General features: G+C 45.8%; 1 protein-coding gene across 6 annotated transcripts in view; it reads right to left on the bottom strand.

The window, feature by feature from the left end:
- LOC144098942 (uncharacterized) overlaps positions 1-19,023 on the bottom strand; it is a 79,842-nt gene that overhangs the window by 40,855 nt on the left and 19,964 nt on the right. For 4 of the 6 annotated variants that reach the window (XR_013307272.1, XR_013307273.1, XM_077631924.1 and 1 more), the window contains exon 2: positions 1,323-1,413. Coding sequence is in view for 4 of the 6 variants with exons in the window: in XM_077631924.1 (XP_077488050.1) it covers positions 1,323-1,413 (91 nt within the window). In the remaining 2 variants the exon portion in view is untranslated. Of the gene's footprint in view, positions 1-1,322; positions 1,414-4,191; positions 4,406-19,023 lie in introns of those variants that run through there. The other 2 variants (XM_077631921.1, XM_077631923.1) reach the window with 2 other exon arrangements.

Raw genomic sequence — 19,023 nt, 5'->3', positions numbered from 1 at the left:
CACAAATACAAACAGTAAATTCACCACTGCCATGCCCCACCCCCTCCCCTAGACCATTGTTGTACCTTGCCACCTAAAACATACGAAAAAAACAAAACAAAAACACTTCCACAGTGTACGTGAGGCACAAAGTGTACACCACCTCTTTCCTCTTTGAAAGCCCTATTGTGCTCTAGCAGAGGGCCTTTTCCTTCGCAACCACTTCAAATCAGCGAGACCCGCTGGAGCGCGACGTTAAAGAATTTTTCTCGGCAGCCGAAGGAATGCAGTGAGCGTCACAATGCAGCTGCTGCGTGGCAGCAGAAGGAAAAGCTTCCAAAACAGACAATAGCTGCACCCATCACAATATCCTGCTGACGTACATGCTCGCACTTCCAGAGCTAAGATTTGTTACAAATGGCAAGGGGCAACTTTCAAACAGTGTTGAAAGAGCAGTGGATGACATTTAAATGCAAAACAAAAAATGAACATACAGAGACGATGTGGCATGCGACAGTGCTTCTCATACACTTCTACTGTGCCTCTAAGATCAGTGAACTGTAAAATGCAGAGATGGTCTTTTTTTTTTTTTCTTTAAAGCAAGGAAAATAAAAAGAATAAACGAAAGCTTGTTCACCATTCGTAAGTATAAATATCAAGCTAAAGTCAGGTTTCCACCAAATTTGAGAGATAAAATGTATAAGGCTACTTTATAAGTCATCCTATGAATCTTACTTTCATGTGAGGCAGTGAGTCACAGAGGATTTTAATTTGTTATGCTAAAGCACAGCTTTTGTTATTTGCACTTAAGGCTCAACAAGCCAAATTAGCAAAGCAGAATATTTTTGTATTATTTTACAGCAAAATTAATAACAACTAAGTTCTTTATTGCTCTTTCTTGAATTCCCATGAACCATCCTACCAACTTCTTCCTATCAGATACAAGTTTCAACTAAGCAGGCATGCATACATGCTTTTAGAAACACAAAACAAGGAATATTAACTTATACTTTTCAGTGTCAAAAAGCAATGAGTAAATAACCAGCTGTATCTAGTCATTAGATAATGCAAGCAATCAAAATATATATCTGTTATATAAACTGAATACTCTAGACATATTGCATTTTTTAATGCAGAGTAGCAATACAACTATATCACACAGTAACGAGAGTACTTTTCATCAAGACATAGAGCAAAACGATTGCTGCAGTTCATGCCGGTTGCCAACAATTTACAATTTATAGACACGTTGGCATCCTTTTTATGCACACTAGGGCGTGACATGTGTGCATTTCATGCTGTACAAGCAATAGAATCCAGAAGAAAATACAAGTTCAACTCACAAGTTGCATCTGGCGGCTTCACGACAACATATCCAGCTGGTTCCGTATGTTCCGGCTGCCACGCAAAGTTTCTCTTGTACTCAGCATGCAACTGCAATTCAGAAAAACAATAAAAAATTAATTTGTTGGCATTTATCAACCTATTTATCTTTCGTGGTCTAAATAATGCACTGTGGAATTCGTTTCAATAAATTCTTCTCAATTATTTTTTTATTGCAACTACTGCAAGCAAAGCACCTAGACTGTTGCGCTATTAAATATGAGCCATATCACTTGAAAGCTGACATATTTCCCACTGACTTTACCAAAGATACTAAATTTATGCCTGACAAGATGCTAAATTAAGCTGAAAATTTTTCATAACTTGCACCTAGCTCACACAGGTTTATACGTGCAGTAATGAGGGCAAGGTAAGATATTCCATGGGCAGCAAAATAACAAATCTGATGAAAAAAAGTGCCAGCACTGTCAATCATTCATGCCCATCATGCTTCCCATGTTATTTGGTACCATTGTTTCAAGTTGCCATTCACGCCACAATTTTGTTTTCCCCTTTGTTAAAAAACAACTTTTTGACAGCTGCAGCCGATTTTTTATTACTTCATAGAGCTGTACAAAAATGCCGCTGCATGGGACATTTACTCTCACACATATCATCCATGCTTAATTGGCAAAATGGCTTGTTGGTCCCTATCCAGCTACACAACATCTGAAATCAAGTAATGTAATAGCAATTGGTTTTGGGGAAGGAATGGCGCAGTATCTATCTCATATATCCTTGGGCACCTGAACCACCATAAGGGAAGGGATAAGGAAGGAGTGAAAGAAGAAAGGAAGAAAGAGGTGCCGCAGTAAAGGGCTCCGGAATAATTCGACCACCTGGGGATCTTCAACATGCACTAGTTGACATCGCACAGCACACAGGCGCCTTAGCGTTTTTCCTCCATAAAAACGCAACCGTCGCGGTCGGGTTCGAACCCGGGAACTCCGGATCAGCATGAAAATCAAGGGCAAATTCTGTTTTTTCAAGTATAGGCAGTCACTAGTTTGTCAAGAGCCCATGTTATCATTCGAAGCACGTAAGACACAGGTCAAAATCCAATGTTGATTTATAGTAAAGAATACATTTCTGCAGCAATTTCAATTTTGGCTTTAAATGTTATTATAAAAGCATCAAAATAAATAGAAGGTACATGCATTTTGTCTGAGGTTGCTAAGATATATGTGCTGAAGCAGTACAGTGTCCCTCCTTTAAAGGCAATTAAACTCCATTAAGTTGAATTCTCCGATAAGACGGAACAGTTTGAAAACCGTTTAGTTTCCCATATATGCAATGCAAGAAAGCAATCTGGTTCTGATGAATTGTGCCTCTGGTTCGCAAACTTTTTCAGTGCCAAAGAGAATATATATGAACAGATTTGTTCATCCAGGCACTTTTCTAGCCTGGCAAGAGCTTTTCTAAACAGTTTAACTGTGGGTGCATTTGCATGTAGCATACATGCGCATTCTGCCCTTTAGATAGTTCAACAGCCTTTCGTCAGGGACACAGAGGCAATGAGGAGTCTCCAGAAAACACTGAGCACATGTCCTCCTGTGAGACAAAAGTTCAGTTGCAGAAGAAAAGTCTAAGAGCCACAAGTCGAGTTTATGAAGGCAGACAGTCTTTGGGACTTCTGCTGAAACTGAAAATATGTTTTGCTTAATAGTGCTAAAAAATCCTTTATAACGTACCCGCATTTATGCTCATACCATTAGTGGCGTACTCGATGTGCTTAAGCTAATTTACGATAAGAAGAAAAGATTTGCAAGATTCTGTCGAGTACACCTTGAAGGCACTCTATAATTTGCCGGAGGCGTTATGTTTTATGATGACTGCGCAGAACCAAGCGAACTAAAGTACTGACAGACACTTTCTCCTGATAAATTGTGAAAATAAAAGAGATGCTGGCTAAATAGCAGCAATACATGAAGCATAATGCGGCACAGAATATGCAGCAAACTGCGGGAGAGCACAACGTCTATTTTATCTTTACTACCACACCATTCCCGAGAGTGCTCCAAGCATAAACAAGCAGTTCCCTCAGGAACACAGCCATTTCCTGGTAAGGTTTCTAGACAACAGCAATGTAGCAGTCACTTGTAAATTTTGTTCTATTTGTTGCAATCACAAAGATAATCAGACAAAAAGGCACCAGCAACGCAGTACACGTGCTCTTAATAATGCACTTTCTCCAGTTCGAATTAAAACAACTGAATTCAACAGTGCCAAAGTCAAGCTCCAATGTGAACGCACGAGAGGTTGCAAGTAGTTTTGACACGGTTCTTTTATTTACACGTCCAAGAAACCGCATTTACACGTCCGAAACCACTACGAGACCCACCGCGGCGTGTTATGCAAGAAGGGCGTTTTCGCATCGTGGCTCATTCATTACATTTGTTGCATCGATTGTAAGCACGCGCCTAAAAACAGCCCCGCTCAGCCATGCCTGCCGAGTCGCCTTGGCCTACTCTCCGGCGCAGGAACGACTGCGCTCGTAGCCGGACGCAATTAACGCGCGGACGTACGGACGAGGCTCTACTCACAGCTCAGAGGCCCATCAAAAAACAAGGCCGCCAGATCCGACTGGCGATTAGGAGACCGGTATATATCCACCGAGAGAGGCGCTAGAGGAAACTCGCTTTCGGTCCCGGAAATGACACTCGACGCACGGAGCGCACCGGAGGCGGGATCCGGATTAAAGCAAACGTCCCTACGACCGGCAGCCCATGCCACGAGCAAAACATCGCGCGAGACGTAAACACGCAGACATCAACGATACCTCGCCGCGATGTTCTCGATAAAAAGTGGCTCGCATACGCAACGTTTTACCATTTGGCGAAGCCGATGGTTTCAGATGTGCAGCCGCCGAGAAGGGTCAAGCGAGAACGAGCTGGCTTGTTCTGTTGCGGTACTTTTTTTTGTTCACGAGACGAGCGACGCGGCCGACATGTTACGAAACGGAGCGGATACTGCTGCGAACGTTCTCCCTCCCTCGCATTCATTCGCCGCCCGGACCGTCGTCGGCGACGTCCTTCGCTGCCGTGGAAACGGGCCTTCGAGAGCGAAAAAAAGAAACATCGCGCTTGGATCGTTCGCGCCACGCGCTGTCTCTCACCGGGCTGCGCTGTTGAAGACTACGGCGGGCGCGACGCTTCCTGGGGCGACGGCGGAATTCACGGGGATTTGCAGTGCGCTCAGGCGAGCCTCGTTTTTCGTTTCAGAAAGAAAACAAGAAAGCATGCGTCCCATATGGAGCACCCGTCGGTCGCCGGCGGGATTGGCGGCGTGTTCTTTCCCCTCAGGGCGGGGAGGCGGGGATGCCGCCCAGTTAAAATTTTGAAACGCAGATGGCGCCACTAGTCCAGGCGCTCCCAGTCTGGATCCTGCTTCGCGCCTTTTATGAACTCCACTTTCTCATCGACCGGGTCATGGAGGGTGGTTTGGTGTGAGTGCTTCGCTTTCGAAGCGTAGGTGTGCAAGGCGCTGTGCCCGTCGACGGAAAAGCAATCATTCTTCAGCGTAGAGAAGCCCATATGGTTGTTGCAGCTCGGAAGTGCAATCTCTGTCCGACAGCGAGACTTCAGCGCTTTGCTGCTTTCTTTCGTCCTTCTTCCTTCTGTATCCTTCCATTTCGCTTTCTTTCGATTTATGCTCAGGAGTTGACAACGGTGCTTTTTTCAGGTTAGTGCAAATAATAACGCACAGGCGGTTTTCGTCACGTTTTCTCTTTTTTTTTTTCACGCGGACCTTCCGGGGACGCACAGTAGGAATTTGCAGTGTACTTACTCATGAAACAGAGTGAAAAAACAAACATACAAACTATGCAGGGCGGGAAAAAATCCTACTGAAAGAAAGGCACTTTCGAGTAAGGCTCACTTCTTTTTTTATGCAGAGAAGTTTTATGGGCTCAGTCGCAATAAAATCGAAAGTCACCGCTTGATCCAAAGGAAAGAGGTACAGAAATGGAACTCGCGATTTTTGGGCGTTCATGATACCAAGTAATAAAAAAGAAAAAAAACGAACTATTGGAAACTTCAGCAGAATTCAAAGCAACGCACTTTTTTGGGGCATGGGACCCAGAAACGCTGAAGTATTTACTACCACAATATGCTTAATGATGCCGGCAGTTATAAGCGCCACATTGTCCCCAGACAAATATTCTGTTTGCGCAGTTATTCTGATTTTTTCGTAAAGATTGATTACTTAGCTAGTAGATCCTCAAGCAACACATCAACATACATATATGCAGTTATCTTGCAAGAATGTTAGTAATGCGGATGTCACCGCAAATACGGCTTTGTTAAACGAGAAATGAATGAAAACACCATGCAGACACCCGTGGCAACATGTCATGCGTTTTTCCGCACCATGAGTGATGGCGATTAACAACTCCATTGGATGCTCTAGAAGAATAACGGCGCTTAGCGCTTGTTAAAACGTGATGTTCCGCGTTTTAGTGCGGAGATTTGATAGGGGGTCACATCCTTTTCCCGGCTCTTCGCTCTCGCCTAAACACTGCGAAATGGTCACGTGACAGGAGCGCCACCGCATGACGTTTGTGGGCGTGGCTGCATGCGCTCCGCAGTCTCACGGTTTCGGTTTAGCCTGCAAGCAAGATGCAGAATTACTTAGGCTTCAGTGCCGTCAAAAATCTCTTCTTCGAAAATCTAAAAACTGGTATGTCTGTTACTAAATGCGAGATACAAATCTCAAATTGCTATGATACGTGTCTAACTATAATATTTGAAAAGTTAATTACATTTTAGTTAATCAGCTTGCTTGTTAGCAGGTCTTAGTTGTTTTCTGATGTCCGCCAATTGTGACAAAACTATGCCGAAGAAAGCTCCTTTATGACGCCGAAAACTTTTTAAAGCATTGTTAAGTCTTCGGTGAAGCACCCTGTATATCTTTCCTCATCCTACGCTTTAGCTATGGCATTGTTGTGTGGTCGATTGTAGTTCGCGAAAGTCGCTCGTTGGAATTATTTCATTTTTTCGGGCCTCGCTCGGCGACCTACGTTAAAGTTCTCAACTGTTTTTCTTTCATCGAAAAAAAAAAGTATTGCATGTTAATGCATCCAGCCTAAATTTGGTAACTGCCAGAGGCTTTGAATGCTTTGAAAAAATAAAAATAAACGGAAACCTGCGCACGGCGTTATTGATACGCACATAATAGACAAGGCCCCTCTACGAACTCGACAGTGAAGCGGTGTTGATGAAAGGTGCACAAGTGTAGTTAAGGGCCCGGCTGCTAATAACAGTGCTCGCAATCGATACGTTCAGACCGCCGGCTCTGTTTGCATCCCTTCCTCAGTGTCCCGTAAATACACTTTACCTTCTCTAAGCGCTGACCTCGGCTCTCTTAACTTGTTTTACTATTTCGCTTTCACGCGTGTTAATTATATTGCGCGAAAAGCGGTTCGCACAATAATTAACGCGGGCTGAGTGTAGTATCACATGCAGATCGTTACATGTGACCGATTACGGACACTGAGGACGCTATACAGGGTGTTTCACCTTAAGATTTTACACAATTTTTAAAAGTAGGATTTTTGAGTTAGAATAGCATTTTTTTCGCCATAACATTGCCAGCGGTGTAACGCATCAGAATACACTAAGACATGCTAACCAACAGGCTGGTTAATTAATATTGAATAGTTATCTTTTTAACCATTTCTGTTAGGTTCCTTAATTATTGAGAGGCGCGTAGACAACCGTAAGTAATATCTGTATCAGTCTTTCCAATTTTGAAAACGCGGTTACCCTCGGCGCTGTGGCCCAACAAATTTTGGCCATTTCGACGAGTTACGTGCACTGGAGGGGTTACTTTGCCTGCAAGCTTCTCGAAAGCGCATGTATTTTGGCGCGATGTACACATGAAATTTGTTGGGCCACAGAACCGAGGGTAACCGGGTTTTCGAAATTCTAAAAGCTGATAGAGATATTACTTACGGTATGCTACAAGCCTCTCAATAATTAAGGAGTCGAACCACAATAGTTAAATAGTTAACTATTCAATATTAGTTAACCAGCCTGCTAGTTAGCTCGCATAACTGTATTCTGATGCATTACATCACTGACAATGCTATGCCAAAAAAAAAAGTGCTCTTCTAACTTAAAAAAGCCTTTCTTTTAAACCGTGTCAAGTGTTAGACGAAACACCCTGTATACGTTCCAGTTTTTCCCTTGGTACAGACGCAGGCAAGACCTGCGTACAATTTTATGCTTGTACGGGGAAAAGGCTTAAATACAATAGCCCCGTGAGAATTTTAACGTGAATGCTTTTGCCATGTTCGCGCTCCCAGTGAGCACTTGTCGTTCTAAACCAACTTGTAAGCAGCAGAAGTGGCCCACAGGACTGTCTTGTACACGTGTTCGAACGAGGGTTACGTTGAGGCAGCTGAGAAAAACAATGCTAGTTTTTTAGTGAGGCTCGTGTTTAGCCGGTCCCCTCCTTCCTTTGCTTGCACTTTACCTAACAAAACAACGAGTGTCATGTCTTGTACTGTGTTTAACTTTACCGCACAGGTAGCGTGCTAAAAAAATTAGGTCCCAAAAAATTGCTGGCTGAGCAGAACAAAAAAATTCACAGGGACTCCTAATTACGCTATGTATTGGCAATGCGACAGCATTAGAATCTGTTGATGCCTTTACCAGAAGTGACGTCACTTCCGGTCTAGTGGCATCACTCCCCTCCGGCCAATGGGAATTATCCGATCTCCTGACGTAACTTCCCTCCAGCCAATGGGCGAAGTTGATGACTGGCGACACTTTTTTTTTGCGGATGAGGCTTTTAATGTTCTTGCATAAATATGCACCATTACAATAGTAGCTACGATGGGCCTTGCAGCGGGCTCGACAGCAGCGTTTGCAGTGCAGATGGGAATGATGCTGTAGCGGTTCTTATATTTATTATTTCGGGATGCGCCGAAACGGGATGTCCTGATTGTTCCTTCCTTCAGACCTTTTCATTCTCGATTATTATTTTTTATTTCCCTATGTGTGTACTGGTGTTTGTGCGTTCTGTTTCTTGACTTCTATTCCTTAAGTGCGTACCTTTTTGTATTGAAAGAGGAACAAGCAACCCGCCCAATTTTTAAAACTAGCGTTTCTTCCTTCCATTCGTTCCTGCAAAAGCTGCTTTGCCTGCATGGCTTATAAGTATTGCGACAAAGCCGAATTATTTACAATGAGAAGGAATAAGTAGTAGTAGTAAGTGGTTTATTAAAAAATAATAACAAAAAAGTAAATGATTTTGGCTAGCGATGGCAGATGCCGGGGCTAGCCAAAATCTTTCCTTCCTTTTTATTATTATTTTCAATAAACCACTTACTGTTACTACTTCTTCCTTCCCTTGTAATTGATTTGGCTTTGTCGCAATACTGCAAAGTCTTGCATGCAGAGCAGCCTCTGCAGTAACGAATGGAAACAGCTGCAGACATTCTAGGTTGGGAGAGGATACACTGCGTCGCCTGACCTACTTTTTGACACCCCACCCCACACCCCTCCCCCTTTCCTAGTTATTATTCGTTGTATTCACCCCGATTAGCTTATCCGAAATGCACTTAAGCATTTTTATTTTGCTTGTTTTAAGATATTTTACACAGTAACGTAAAATTTTCATAAACGTTACACCTCTCCCTGCTGTATGCGCTCGTTCGTCCGTTCGGCGCGATAGACGTGAGCTTAGGCAAAAAAAATAAATAAATAATGACAAAGAAGGCAGTGACAACAGCCACTGGGTCAGGAATGACAAAACAGTGAACGCGGTTCAACCCGAATTTGCTGACCTCGAACAAATGTGAAATAAATAGAGCACTCTCGTGCTGCCGATTCTTTGTTGGAACTTCCGTTGTGACAGTTGAAGGCAGCTCCCAGCGAAAGCTCACAGCCCTTCAACCCTTAAATATGCGAGCATGTCTCGTGGCCCGTACTGGACGACATCAGGGCGGATTTATGGGCAACTTGCGAAGGAGGTAATTGGGGATCGCTCCGATTTGCTCAATGCACCTCTTTAGGAAGGTTCTTCGCAATCGCGCCAACCGTAGTCACCGTTACGCGTCCGTGAACACCCCCGCACACCCACTACCCAACACACGGCAAAAATATAGGCAGCTATATATGCATATTGTTACGTGGCGGCCAGCCGAAGAATGAGACGCGATGATCGATGGCAATGAGGTGATTTTAATGGCCGCTGGCCTAGCGCGAGCGCTCCTGCCCGTGCCACTGCACAGTTCGTCGTCGTCTTCGTCACAATGTGTATCATCGGGGGCAAAGTAACAGACCTCCCCACCCCTCGAAATTCCGACCACTCTTGCCACTCTGTGGAGAGGCGCCACGCGACAAAAGACTTCTGATGTAGAAACGGGCCCACAGCACCGGTCTCTACACAAGATGTGTTTTGTCGACTGGCGCCGCCACGCAGAGTGGCACGGGCCGGAACTTAGAGGTGGGTCCGTTACCTTTTCCCCCATGCTACAACGCTGCCGATCCGGGAACACGGCCACTCTATAGGCACTGGAGACTGGCTCTATCAAATCAAAGAGGGGTGTTTATTCGAGCACAAGTGGAGAGGGAAATAAAGAGGGAGCCTGTTTTACACATCATTTTATTCGAAGGTGAGAAGTCATTTTTTGAAGGAGGTTGTTTACTCAGTTTATATCACAGGCCTGATAGAAAACGATCCACACGCTCTGCCAGTGTGGTCGTTGTTGCGTAGCCTTGGAGCTGAGCAGCCAGCTATGGAATGATTCGTGGTGTGAGGGCATAAGTTTCCCCCCCCCCCCTCCTTTTTTTTTCTGCGCTTAGCTGTAGTGCTCAGCCAACTTTGTATTTTTCTCCGTCTCGGGTTTCAGAAAGCGTGTTAATGATTCTTACTACAATTGAGATGAAATGTTTCGACCACCACTCAGAGAAGAAGACCAAAAATGATTTGCTTGCTTCGGATTCATGCAGTCTCTAGATTCTAGCACGGGGGGTCTAGATCCCTTGCCAATATTGGTGGGGTGTCTAATACCCCCTGAGACCCCTTGACTTTAGGCACGGCTGGTCTCCTACGTAGTGGAGGCCAACTTCGGAAACCGATTTCGAACTGGACGCCTAACCCAGACCTTGATGCAAAGTACGCTTTACCTCAGCCACGTATCTGCCCAGTCACTCACAAGCTGCTGCGGCTGTTTGTGATTGTTCAGTGGCAGCACCAGTCATATTTAGCGTGATAATTGTATTAATCATTTCCACAACCAGCCAGCACTTTCAATGTTTTTAAATTTATTCGTCGAAAAAAATGGACATCAGTGCACACCCTCCGCTAAAAATGTTCTCCCTTAGAAGTAGGCGGCCGCCTCCGCCACCCCCGTTTTGTTAAAATCGACCCTGGAGTACACGAACACCAGGCCTTGGTTGCTGGTTCTTTGTTGTTTGCATTTCTCTTTAACGACCCCGTAGAACTATGCAAAAGGGCAGCCACAGCACAAACTAAACAGCAGCCAGGCTGCATGCGTTCGAGAACAGATAATTTATTATGCCACTTGCCAAGCTCACCATACACGTGGCGCACACTCACGAACACATCTTTGCTGTCCAAAGCTTGAGATCCTACAAGCGTCGCGTAATCGATGAGCAGAGCTAGACTTCCCCACAGCAGCTGGACGGCCACTGATCACTGATTTCGACGCGGCTCGATTTCGAAACGCGGTCCTGCAGATGTTGTACCGTAATTTCCAGACTATGGTCCGCATCCAATGTATAGTCCGTTTTGCTCAGTTCTTAAAAATAATAATAATATTACTAAGGGACTCTTCCTTCATTTCTTTTTTGTTTGCATCTTGCACTTAGTCCGAAGAGGCCAGGTGCGCAATGCTCACATTAAAAAAAAAGAAGTGCGTGTTATGTTCTTTATGCTCTTTTTCTGAAACATCGCCAATGCACTTCTACTGCCTCGATTGCCTAAGGTCGTGGGATCGAATCCTGCGGCCACGGCGGCTTATTTGATGGGAGTGAAATTCAAAAACTTCTTCCGTGTGTTGCGTGATGTCAGTGAATGTTAACGAACCCCAAGTTGTCGAAATTAATTCGAAGCCTTCCACTACGGCGTCTGTATATGACCGCGTGCAGCCTCATACTGTGCATACATTTTCTCCACTTACTCATCGTATTTATTTAGTACTGTTATTTTAGTCGGTACCTGCATCGTACTTTTGTGCTTATATATTAGTGGGAAACACATCGTGAAAAACAAAATGCAGGGAAAAGAATTACGATTTAGTTGTATCACGACGCGCTTGGGCTGTTTCTGTCACTTTGTCCTTCGCCTTCTGCTGTGCTAGTTTCTCGGGAACAATGCGGTACCGCAGCTGATGACACTGCATAGTATTCGTTCTACAGCTGCATCTTGTGTACCTTATGTGCCAGGCAGCATTTACCGTGTGTCGTCCTGCTTTCCATTCCCTGTGCATTAGGAGCTCTTTCACTGCGTTCTACTTATTGCATCTGTTTTGCTATTCCATGTTTAGCTTTGCCTTTGTTGTTTATTAAGCCGCTCATTTTTCTCTTAAATACTCGCGTTGCTTACCAATTACCGTTTGCCCTACTTTTTTTCCAGCAAAAAAAAAAATAATCTAAAGCTCTATTCGGCGTTTCTGTGTCCCCAATTCGGCACTTATCTTGTGATTACCTTTCACTCTCACCCGACCGAAAGGACTTCAACTATTCTCCTCACTGTTACTGGTCGTTTAATTGCGGTGTTGTGCTTCGTCATTGTACTTCCTGTACGTTCTCCTGATTTTGTGTCTGCGTTTTTTATGTCTGTTCCTGTGTGTATGCTTTCTGTTTTCTTGTCTTTGCTTATACCGCACGTACCAATGTTTACGGTTCTGTATTGTGCATCTCCCTGAGTTCATTAGTCTGAATAGGGTTTTTATAAATGTTTTCTTCGATTATACCTCTTTTTCTACGGAGAACGTGTCAATGTCAGTCGCGGTTCTCCATCCCGACATACAGTGTCAAACGGTGCCGAACAAATATGTGCCCCGCCCACAAGCTCTCGACATTTACACGGGCTCTGATAATACAAGTATGCCACTTGCAGAATAAAATTAAAATTGTGTTGTATTGTATTGTATTGCATTGTGTAGTGTAGTGTAGTGCAGTGTAGCGTAGCGTAGTCAGTTTTTCTCTCACTTTGTCTTTTGCCTTTTGTTGTGCGACAGTTTTTTTTAGAACAATTAAGGAAAATATTTACGCACTCAAAGCATGGTAAAAAAGCATCCCGCTAGAGATGTAATTTGTACAGTACCAAACAAACAAACAAACAAACAAACAAGAACACGCATACTGCCTTGACCATTACTAGGTATCTTTTCTGTGATTTAAAATAACTTGTAGATGGGCTAGACGGCTTACGCTTTTCAGAAATCATTATAGCGCATCTTGTCTATGTTTTCTGATTTTTTTCTAGAGTCCTGAGCGTTCCATGTAAACGTTTTGAGCTCAGAGAGTTTTTCATGAGCAAGAACTGGACAGGATCAACATTATTACTTTCGAATTCGTGGTCACGCCGTGCGTTCTATTCGGTGAAGCGTCATCATTACAAGACGAGACGTGAGTAGCCTGCCTCGAAAAGCCATATTCATTCATGGTGCCTCATCATGTGCACACAACTTGCTTGGTTTCGGTATATGTTAATGCCCTGATATAATGTATCGCGAACGGCTGCAGGTCATGTTTGGAACCTTTTGCGACAAGCAGCGCGGCGCCATATGAAGCCAGGCGCGTGAAATTAGCGCAGATAATCGTTTTTAAGAAGCACGCCTCGATGTTTTACAGGAGCTCCGAGGTAAACACCTCATATTCGTTTGCTGCGGAATCCTTGGCCTTGTTCGCTGCACAGCTCTGAAACACTACGAGCAAAATGAAAACAACAATTCATCTTTCGCTTTCTTTGCTATTGCGGTGAGCGCCGTTATACGGATCCCACCCTCGGCCTTCGTCTAACCGTGGTCTGGGTTCGAACCCGACCGCGGCGGCTGCGTTTTTATGAAGGCAAAACGCTAAGGCGCCCGTGTGCTGTGCGGTGTCAGTGCACGCTAAAGATTCCAGGTGGTCGAAATTATTCCGGAGCCCTCCACTACGGCGCCCCTTTCTTCCTTTCTTCTTTCACTCCCTCCTTTATCCCTTCCCTTACGGCGCGGTTCAGTTGTCCGCCGATATATGAGACAGATATTGCGCCATTTCCTTTCCCACCAAAAAACCAACAACAACAACAACAACAACAACAACAACAACAACAACAACAACAACAACAACAACAACAACAACAACAACAACAACAACAACAACAATAATAATAATAATAATAATAATAATAATAATAATAATAATAATAATAATAATAATGGTGTATTATACGTGCTCCGAAGAGTGCTTCGGCCCCTTCCATGTCCATGTCCGGAGGGCGCACGGGAAATTGCCCCGATCCACAGCGATGCTCTATGGGCGCTGGGTGTGCCGCCCATCAACCCACAACGCCGCCATTTTCCAATTAACGCCACCAGCCACCCATCTCCCACCTACCTTCTTCTTATTCGCTGAAGGGGGCGGACTTCGAACTGCATTGTTAACACGAGTACGCCTACGTGGGAGTAAAAAGGGAGTAATCTGTCTTCTAGTGCACCGCATTCTAAACACGAACAGGCCTATATTGGAGTAGAGAGAGAGAGTAAGCTCTTGCATGCACTCCCTTAGTAAGCTGTACAAACTCCTCTAACTCAACAACAGGTTAAAATTATCGTGAGTGACTCAAAATCAGCGATTAGAAACTTTGACGCGGGCTGCATTTCAGCTACAGCAGCACGAGTGTTAGCCGGCAGTCCACCACCGGCAGAACTGGTAGCGCTCATCTGGACACCCGCGCACCAAGGGTTGAGGGGAAACGAGAAAGCGCACGCACTGGCCCGAGGATTAGCTACCTTCCGGGATCCCAGTGGCGTCTTGTGCACAACCCCTTCACCCTCGCGCGATGAGGAGCTCCTACAGTTCGAAGACGACCTTAACACGTATCAGGAAATCCTAAACCATTACAAATTAGGCCGAGCGGTACTTCCAAAAGCAAGTAATCAGCTAACCAAAAACGAAGAGGTTGCGTGGCGCAAGCTCCAAACCGGAGTATTCCCTAACCCTCAGCTTTATAGCAAGTGGCACCCTGAGATTTTCAGCCCCAGGTGCAAACGTCGCGACGGCATAGCGGACATGATCCATATGGTATGGACATGCCCGAGCTTTGGACAACTTGACCGAACAGATGAGTCCTGGGAGGCACTGCTTCACAACGAGGACGAAACTAAACAACGTGAAGTCATCCGTCTCGCCCTTGCCGCTGCTGAGATCCAAGAGATCCCGGTCGACGGCTGAGGGGGAGGACATGGCTGGGACCGAGCGGCGCCTCGGATACCCATCATCCTTTTCACGGGTGCTAATAAATGTTATTTCTCTCTCTCTCCCTTTTATAAAAGAGAGTGCGTTAGAGGAAAGCTTACTCCCTTTTTACTCCTTTCTGTGTAGAGTGTGCCATCTCGTATGAGGTTCGTGCTGAAAGTCATGCAGTAATGAGAGTATAAAAAGCGTCAGCGCCAAGCAGCCGCCGTCTCCGCGTCAGATTCGCGACCAATGGACGCTCTCCCTGAATCTTTTAACTAAGCCGTAGCGTAGTGTTGTTCTTTTCCTCGTACAATGGCACATGTTGTTGTTGTTACCCTCGCACAATGGCACATGCCCACATAGGGGGAATAGCCAAGAATTGGGGGGCACAGAGAGTTTTTCAGATAAATATTTCCTGGACGAAAAAAAAAATGGCACATGACCACACAGGGGGGAGTGTTGATATCTTTCTCGTTCTCCACTCCTCATTTCTTTTCATTTCATCTTTACACCATTCCATCTTTTTTTTTTCGTTTCTATTTATTTTAGACCTTTAAATATAATAATAATTGGTTTTGGGGGAAAGGAAATGGCGCAGTATCTGTCTCAATATCGTTGGACACCTGAACCGCTCCGTAAGGGAAGGGATAAAGGAGGGAGTGAAAGAAGAAAGGAAGAATTAGGTGCCGTAGTGGAGGGCTCCGGAATAATTTCGACCACCTGGGGATCTTTAACGTGCACTGACACCGCACAGCACACGGGCGCCTTAGCGTTTTTCCTCCATAAAAACGCAGCCGACGCGGTCGGGTTCGAACCCGGGTACTCCGGATCAGTAGTCGAGCGCCCTAACCACTGAGCCACCGCGGCGGGTCCTTTAAATAACCACGCTTCCATTTTTTTTTTTGCATCTCTAATTCGTTCGCGTCTCTCTCTTGCATGTACTGCCCTCAAAAAGAGAGAGAACATCCGCATTGCGCAACAACAGGCTTGCGTCCAGCTCGCAAGCTTCTGACGTCGGCGACGACCATTCTCCGCAGTGAAGAAAAAGAAATTAGCACTCGTGCCAACTTGTGCCACCCCGCTCTGCGTCATGCAAAGCTGCGCGTCGACGGTGTTGGGAAACGAGCCATTATTGCGGATGCATGCACGATATGTACGTTTGTACAGATCTTTTGAACGAAATTGCCGCCTACCTAACTTCTTCCATAGCCAGCCGTTACGAGGGCCACGAAATGCCAATATGTATTAGTTAAGCTTTCGTGCATTAATGTGCTACTTTAACCTTTTCCCGGCGGCCCGTCAGCTTCTATAAGCGTATGCTACATAAACATCCCGACCCGGCCCGAAATGCTCCAGGACTTGAGGCAGTTAAATACACAGCGCGTGTTTATCTGGGGTGTGTCGTGCGATCGAGGCAAGCCTTTCTAGGGCGCGGTGCGAAGTTTCTCTCTCCTCGGCACGTGGCCGCGCTTCAAAGGACGCGTCTCGTCTTACCACTCTCAGAGGCGCGCCTCCGCCAGACGACACCGGATATAGTCCCTTCCCTATATTGCGCCCTACGGCGGTTCGTAATCACCCCAGCGCGCGCCGTAATGTTTACAAGAGAACGAACGCGAGAAACAACCCGCCTTTTGCGTTAGAGCTTTTATTACAGCCGCCGTTTTATCGTCATTTCTTCTTGTTTTCGTCTTCTCTTATTCTCGCTCCTTTCTCCTTTGACCTTTTTTTCTTCCTTCTGCTTTTCTCCTTTGTAAATATTTCTCGTTCTTCATCTTCGCAGAGGCAGAGAGAAGTCGTCTGCCATAAAACTCCAGCCTGATACCGTTTCAAAGAGGAGCGCCCTGAACTGTGTTGTTGCGAGATACATTTCTCAACCCCGCATATCATGTTACAGCCGTCCACTTACCAGCCAATCAAGACCTATCAATCGACGAAGTCACTCGTGCGTTAAGTCCAGTGCGGTGCGCACCGTCGCATTGGAGCACATCCCTTCCCATTTTCCACGTGCGGATCAAGTGACACGGAACAGTCTAGCTTCTCCTGGCACGTATATAATGCGGCCATTTGTATGTTATCGCCCGCCTCCATTGAGATGCGCCAGCAGCGCCATGAGCCGCCCCACGATCCGCGTGCGCCCGCCACGGACTCCCAGACACGCTACGCTGGCCGCCATCGATTCCTCTCTCTCTCGACACGCAGACAGAGAGAGAGCGAGAGAAAGAGGTAAGAGGGAAAGAAGTACGCGCGCGCCGCCGTCGCGAAGAGAGAGAGAAGCAAAGGAAAGAGAGAGGAGAAACGCCGCCGCAGACGACGCTGCAGGAGCTTGCTTCGCTGGCGCGCAGCTGAAACGTGCGCAGACTTCCGAGCGTCGACGCTGACGAACTCCTGACGCTCTATAACAGTGCACTGTGGCAGAGGCTGGCGGCGCTCGCTAATCGGTGATCGGAATTCTCAGCTTCAACGCTTTTCGCGCTTAAGAGCCTTTCACGATTGATCAGGTTAAGAAGGAAAAAGGATGGGCAGGCGGTAAGACAGACAGCGAGGACAGGGCACGCGTGATCGAGTTGAATTATCATATTGGATTGCGATAAGACCGGGGAGATTTTGTTATATTGCCATGATCCAGCACACCGCAGATGTTACAAGTCCGTCCGCGTTAGAAGTTTTTGGACGTACGACGCCAATCATAACTACGATGGTAGTATAGCGCAAGAGCTTTTGTTCTGTAGCCCGCTACCCGATACACCGTACCGCGCAGTGAAAACTGCAGCTTTTGCCAGCCAACAAGATACGGAGTTCGCATTGCTCGCATTGCTTTCACGCTTGACAATGGTTCGTGATTGGACGGAGCGACCTTCAGGGCGCCCTGATTGGCCGCCACAAGACGAACGCCTACAAATAAGCAGCTGCTGTCACGTCACTTGTCAGCGGGGTCGTGATTGGAGACCCCGATAAGGTGATGTCAGAGTCACCATTAAAGGGCTACACTGCACGGCTTTAGCGAGACACTGCTCAGACGACGCGCCCGTTGTACAGGCTGACGCGTACGCGAAGGAGCTCTTGCGAGCGTGTGTCTGTGGCGCGAAGCCACTCCTAAATGGCGTCGTTTAGTAGAGTGCTTAAATGCTTTAGCGAGAGGTGACACACCCATTGAGCCTGGCTGTTCGTCGGGATGCTCAACACAATAAGGACACGAAAATCCAGGCAGCGAGAAAGTTTAAAACAGAAATGAATGCCCTTCCACGTCCGTTGCTCCTGTTTTTTTTTTTTTGTAAGCACCACTGATACCAGCTAGTTACTTTATTTACCTTCTGTCTTCATCGAATCGAATCCTGGCATATCTGCACCTTCGCTAACGTATAATTCATGTGGTTTTATTCAAGTAATTTACTTTTAATAATAATTGGTTTTTTGGGGAAAGGAAACGACTCAGTACCTGTCTCATATATCGTTGGACACCTGAACTGCGCCGTAAGGGAAGGATAAAAGAGGGAGTGAAAGAAGAAAGGAAGAAGTGCCGTAGTGGTGGGCTCTGGAATAATTTCGACCACCTGGGGATCTTTAACGTGCACTGACATCGCACTTTTCAGTTTTTCTTTTTGTGCTCTTGCCTTGAATCCCCCCATGACATATACGATTTAGGGCATGCAAAGATTACAGAAGGGAATTAATCATTTTTTCATTCTTCAGGAGGGGTCGTTTCAGCATTGTATCGTAAATCGGAGATATATGCTGAACGATCCTTGTAAAAAACTACACCGATCCTGTTTTGCAAATCCCTTGCGTGCATCCGACCAGTGAATACGTTTCACAGCAGTGCAGAGAGCAGCCTGACCTTCGGCATCGCAGGATGTCCGTAAACAAAACGCCCCCGACGACTCAACGTGGGAGCGCGGTTATGTTCGAAACAAATCCACAAATAACGAAAAACAAATTGAGCAACCGCCTGAGACGCAGCACCGTGAAAATCTAAAGCAATAACAATGATGTCGTGCCGTGACTGGAATCCATGGTCACTGATCCCTAACGCTCGTACGCCTGTCGACCCAGCAAGCTAATCGAAATGACGACCAGTGCCCGAGAGATATTTTTCGTGCGCGTTCGCTGAGATAGCTTGGGATGTCGTGTTCTTGAAACGATACAACCGAGTGTTTCGTTCGTTACACCGTTTGGGGCCGGTTGCCAAACAAGATCCCTGACCTTTGTGAAGAAACAGAAGCCTTCTGCTGCGCTTCGCGTGTGA

The sequence above is a fragment of the Amblyomma americanum genome, chromosome 7, assembly GCF_052857255.1.
Source record: "Amblyomma americanum isolate KBUSLIRL-KWMA chromosome 7, ASM5285725v1, whole genome shotgun sequence".
Lineage (NCBI taxonomy): Eukaryota > Metazoa > Arthropoda > Arachnida > Ixodida > Ixodidae > Amblyomma > Amblyomma americanum.
The sequence above is the reverse complement of the archived record's forward strand: the minus strand, read 5'-3'. Positions and strand labels throughout refer to the sequence as shown.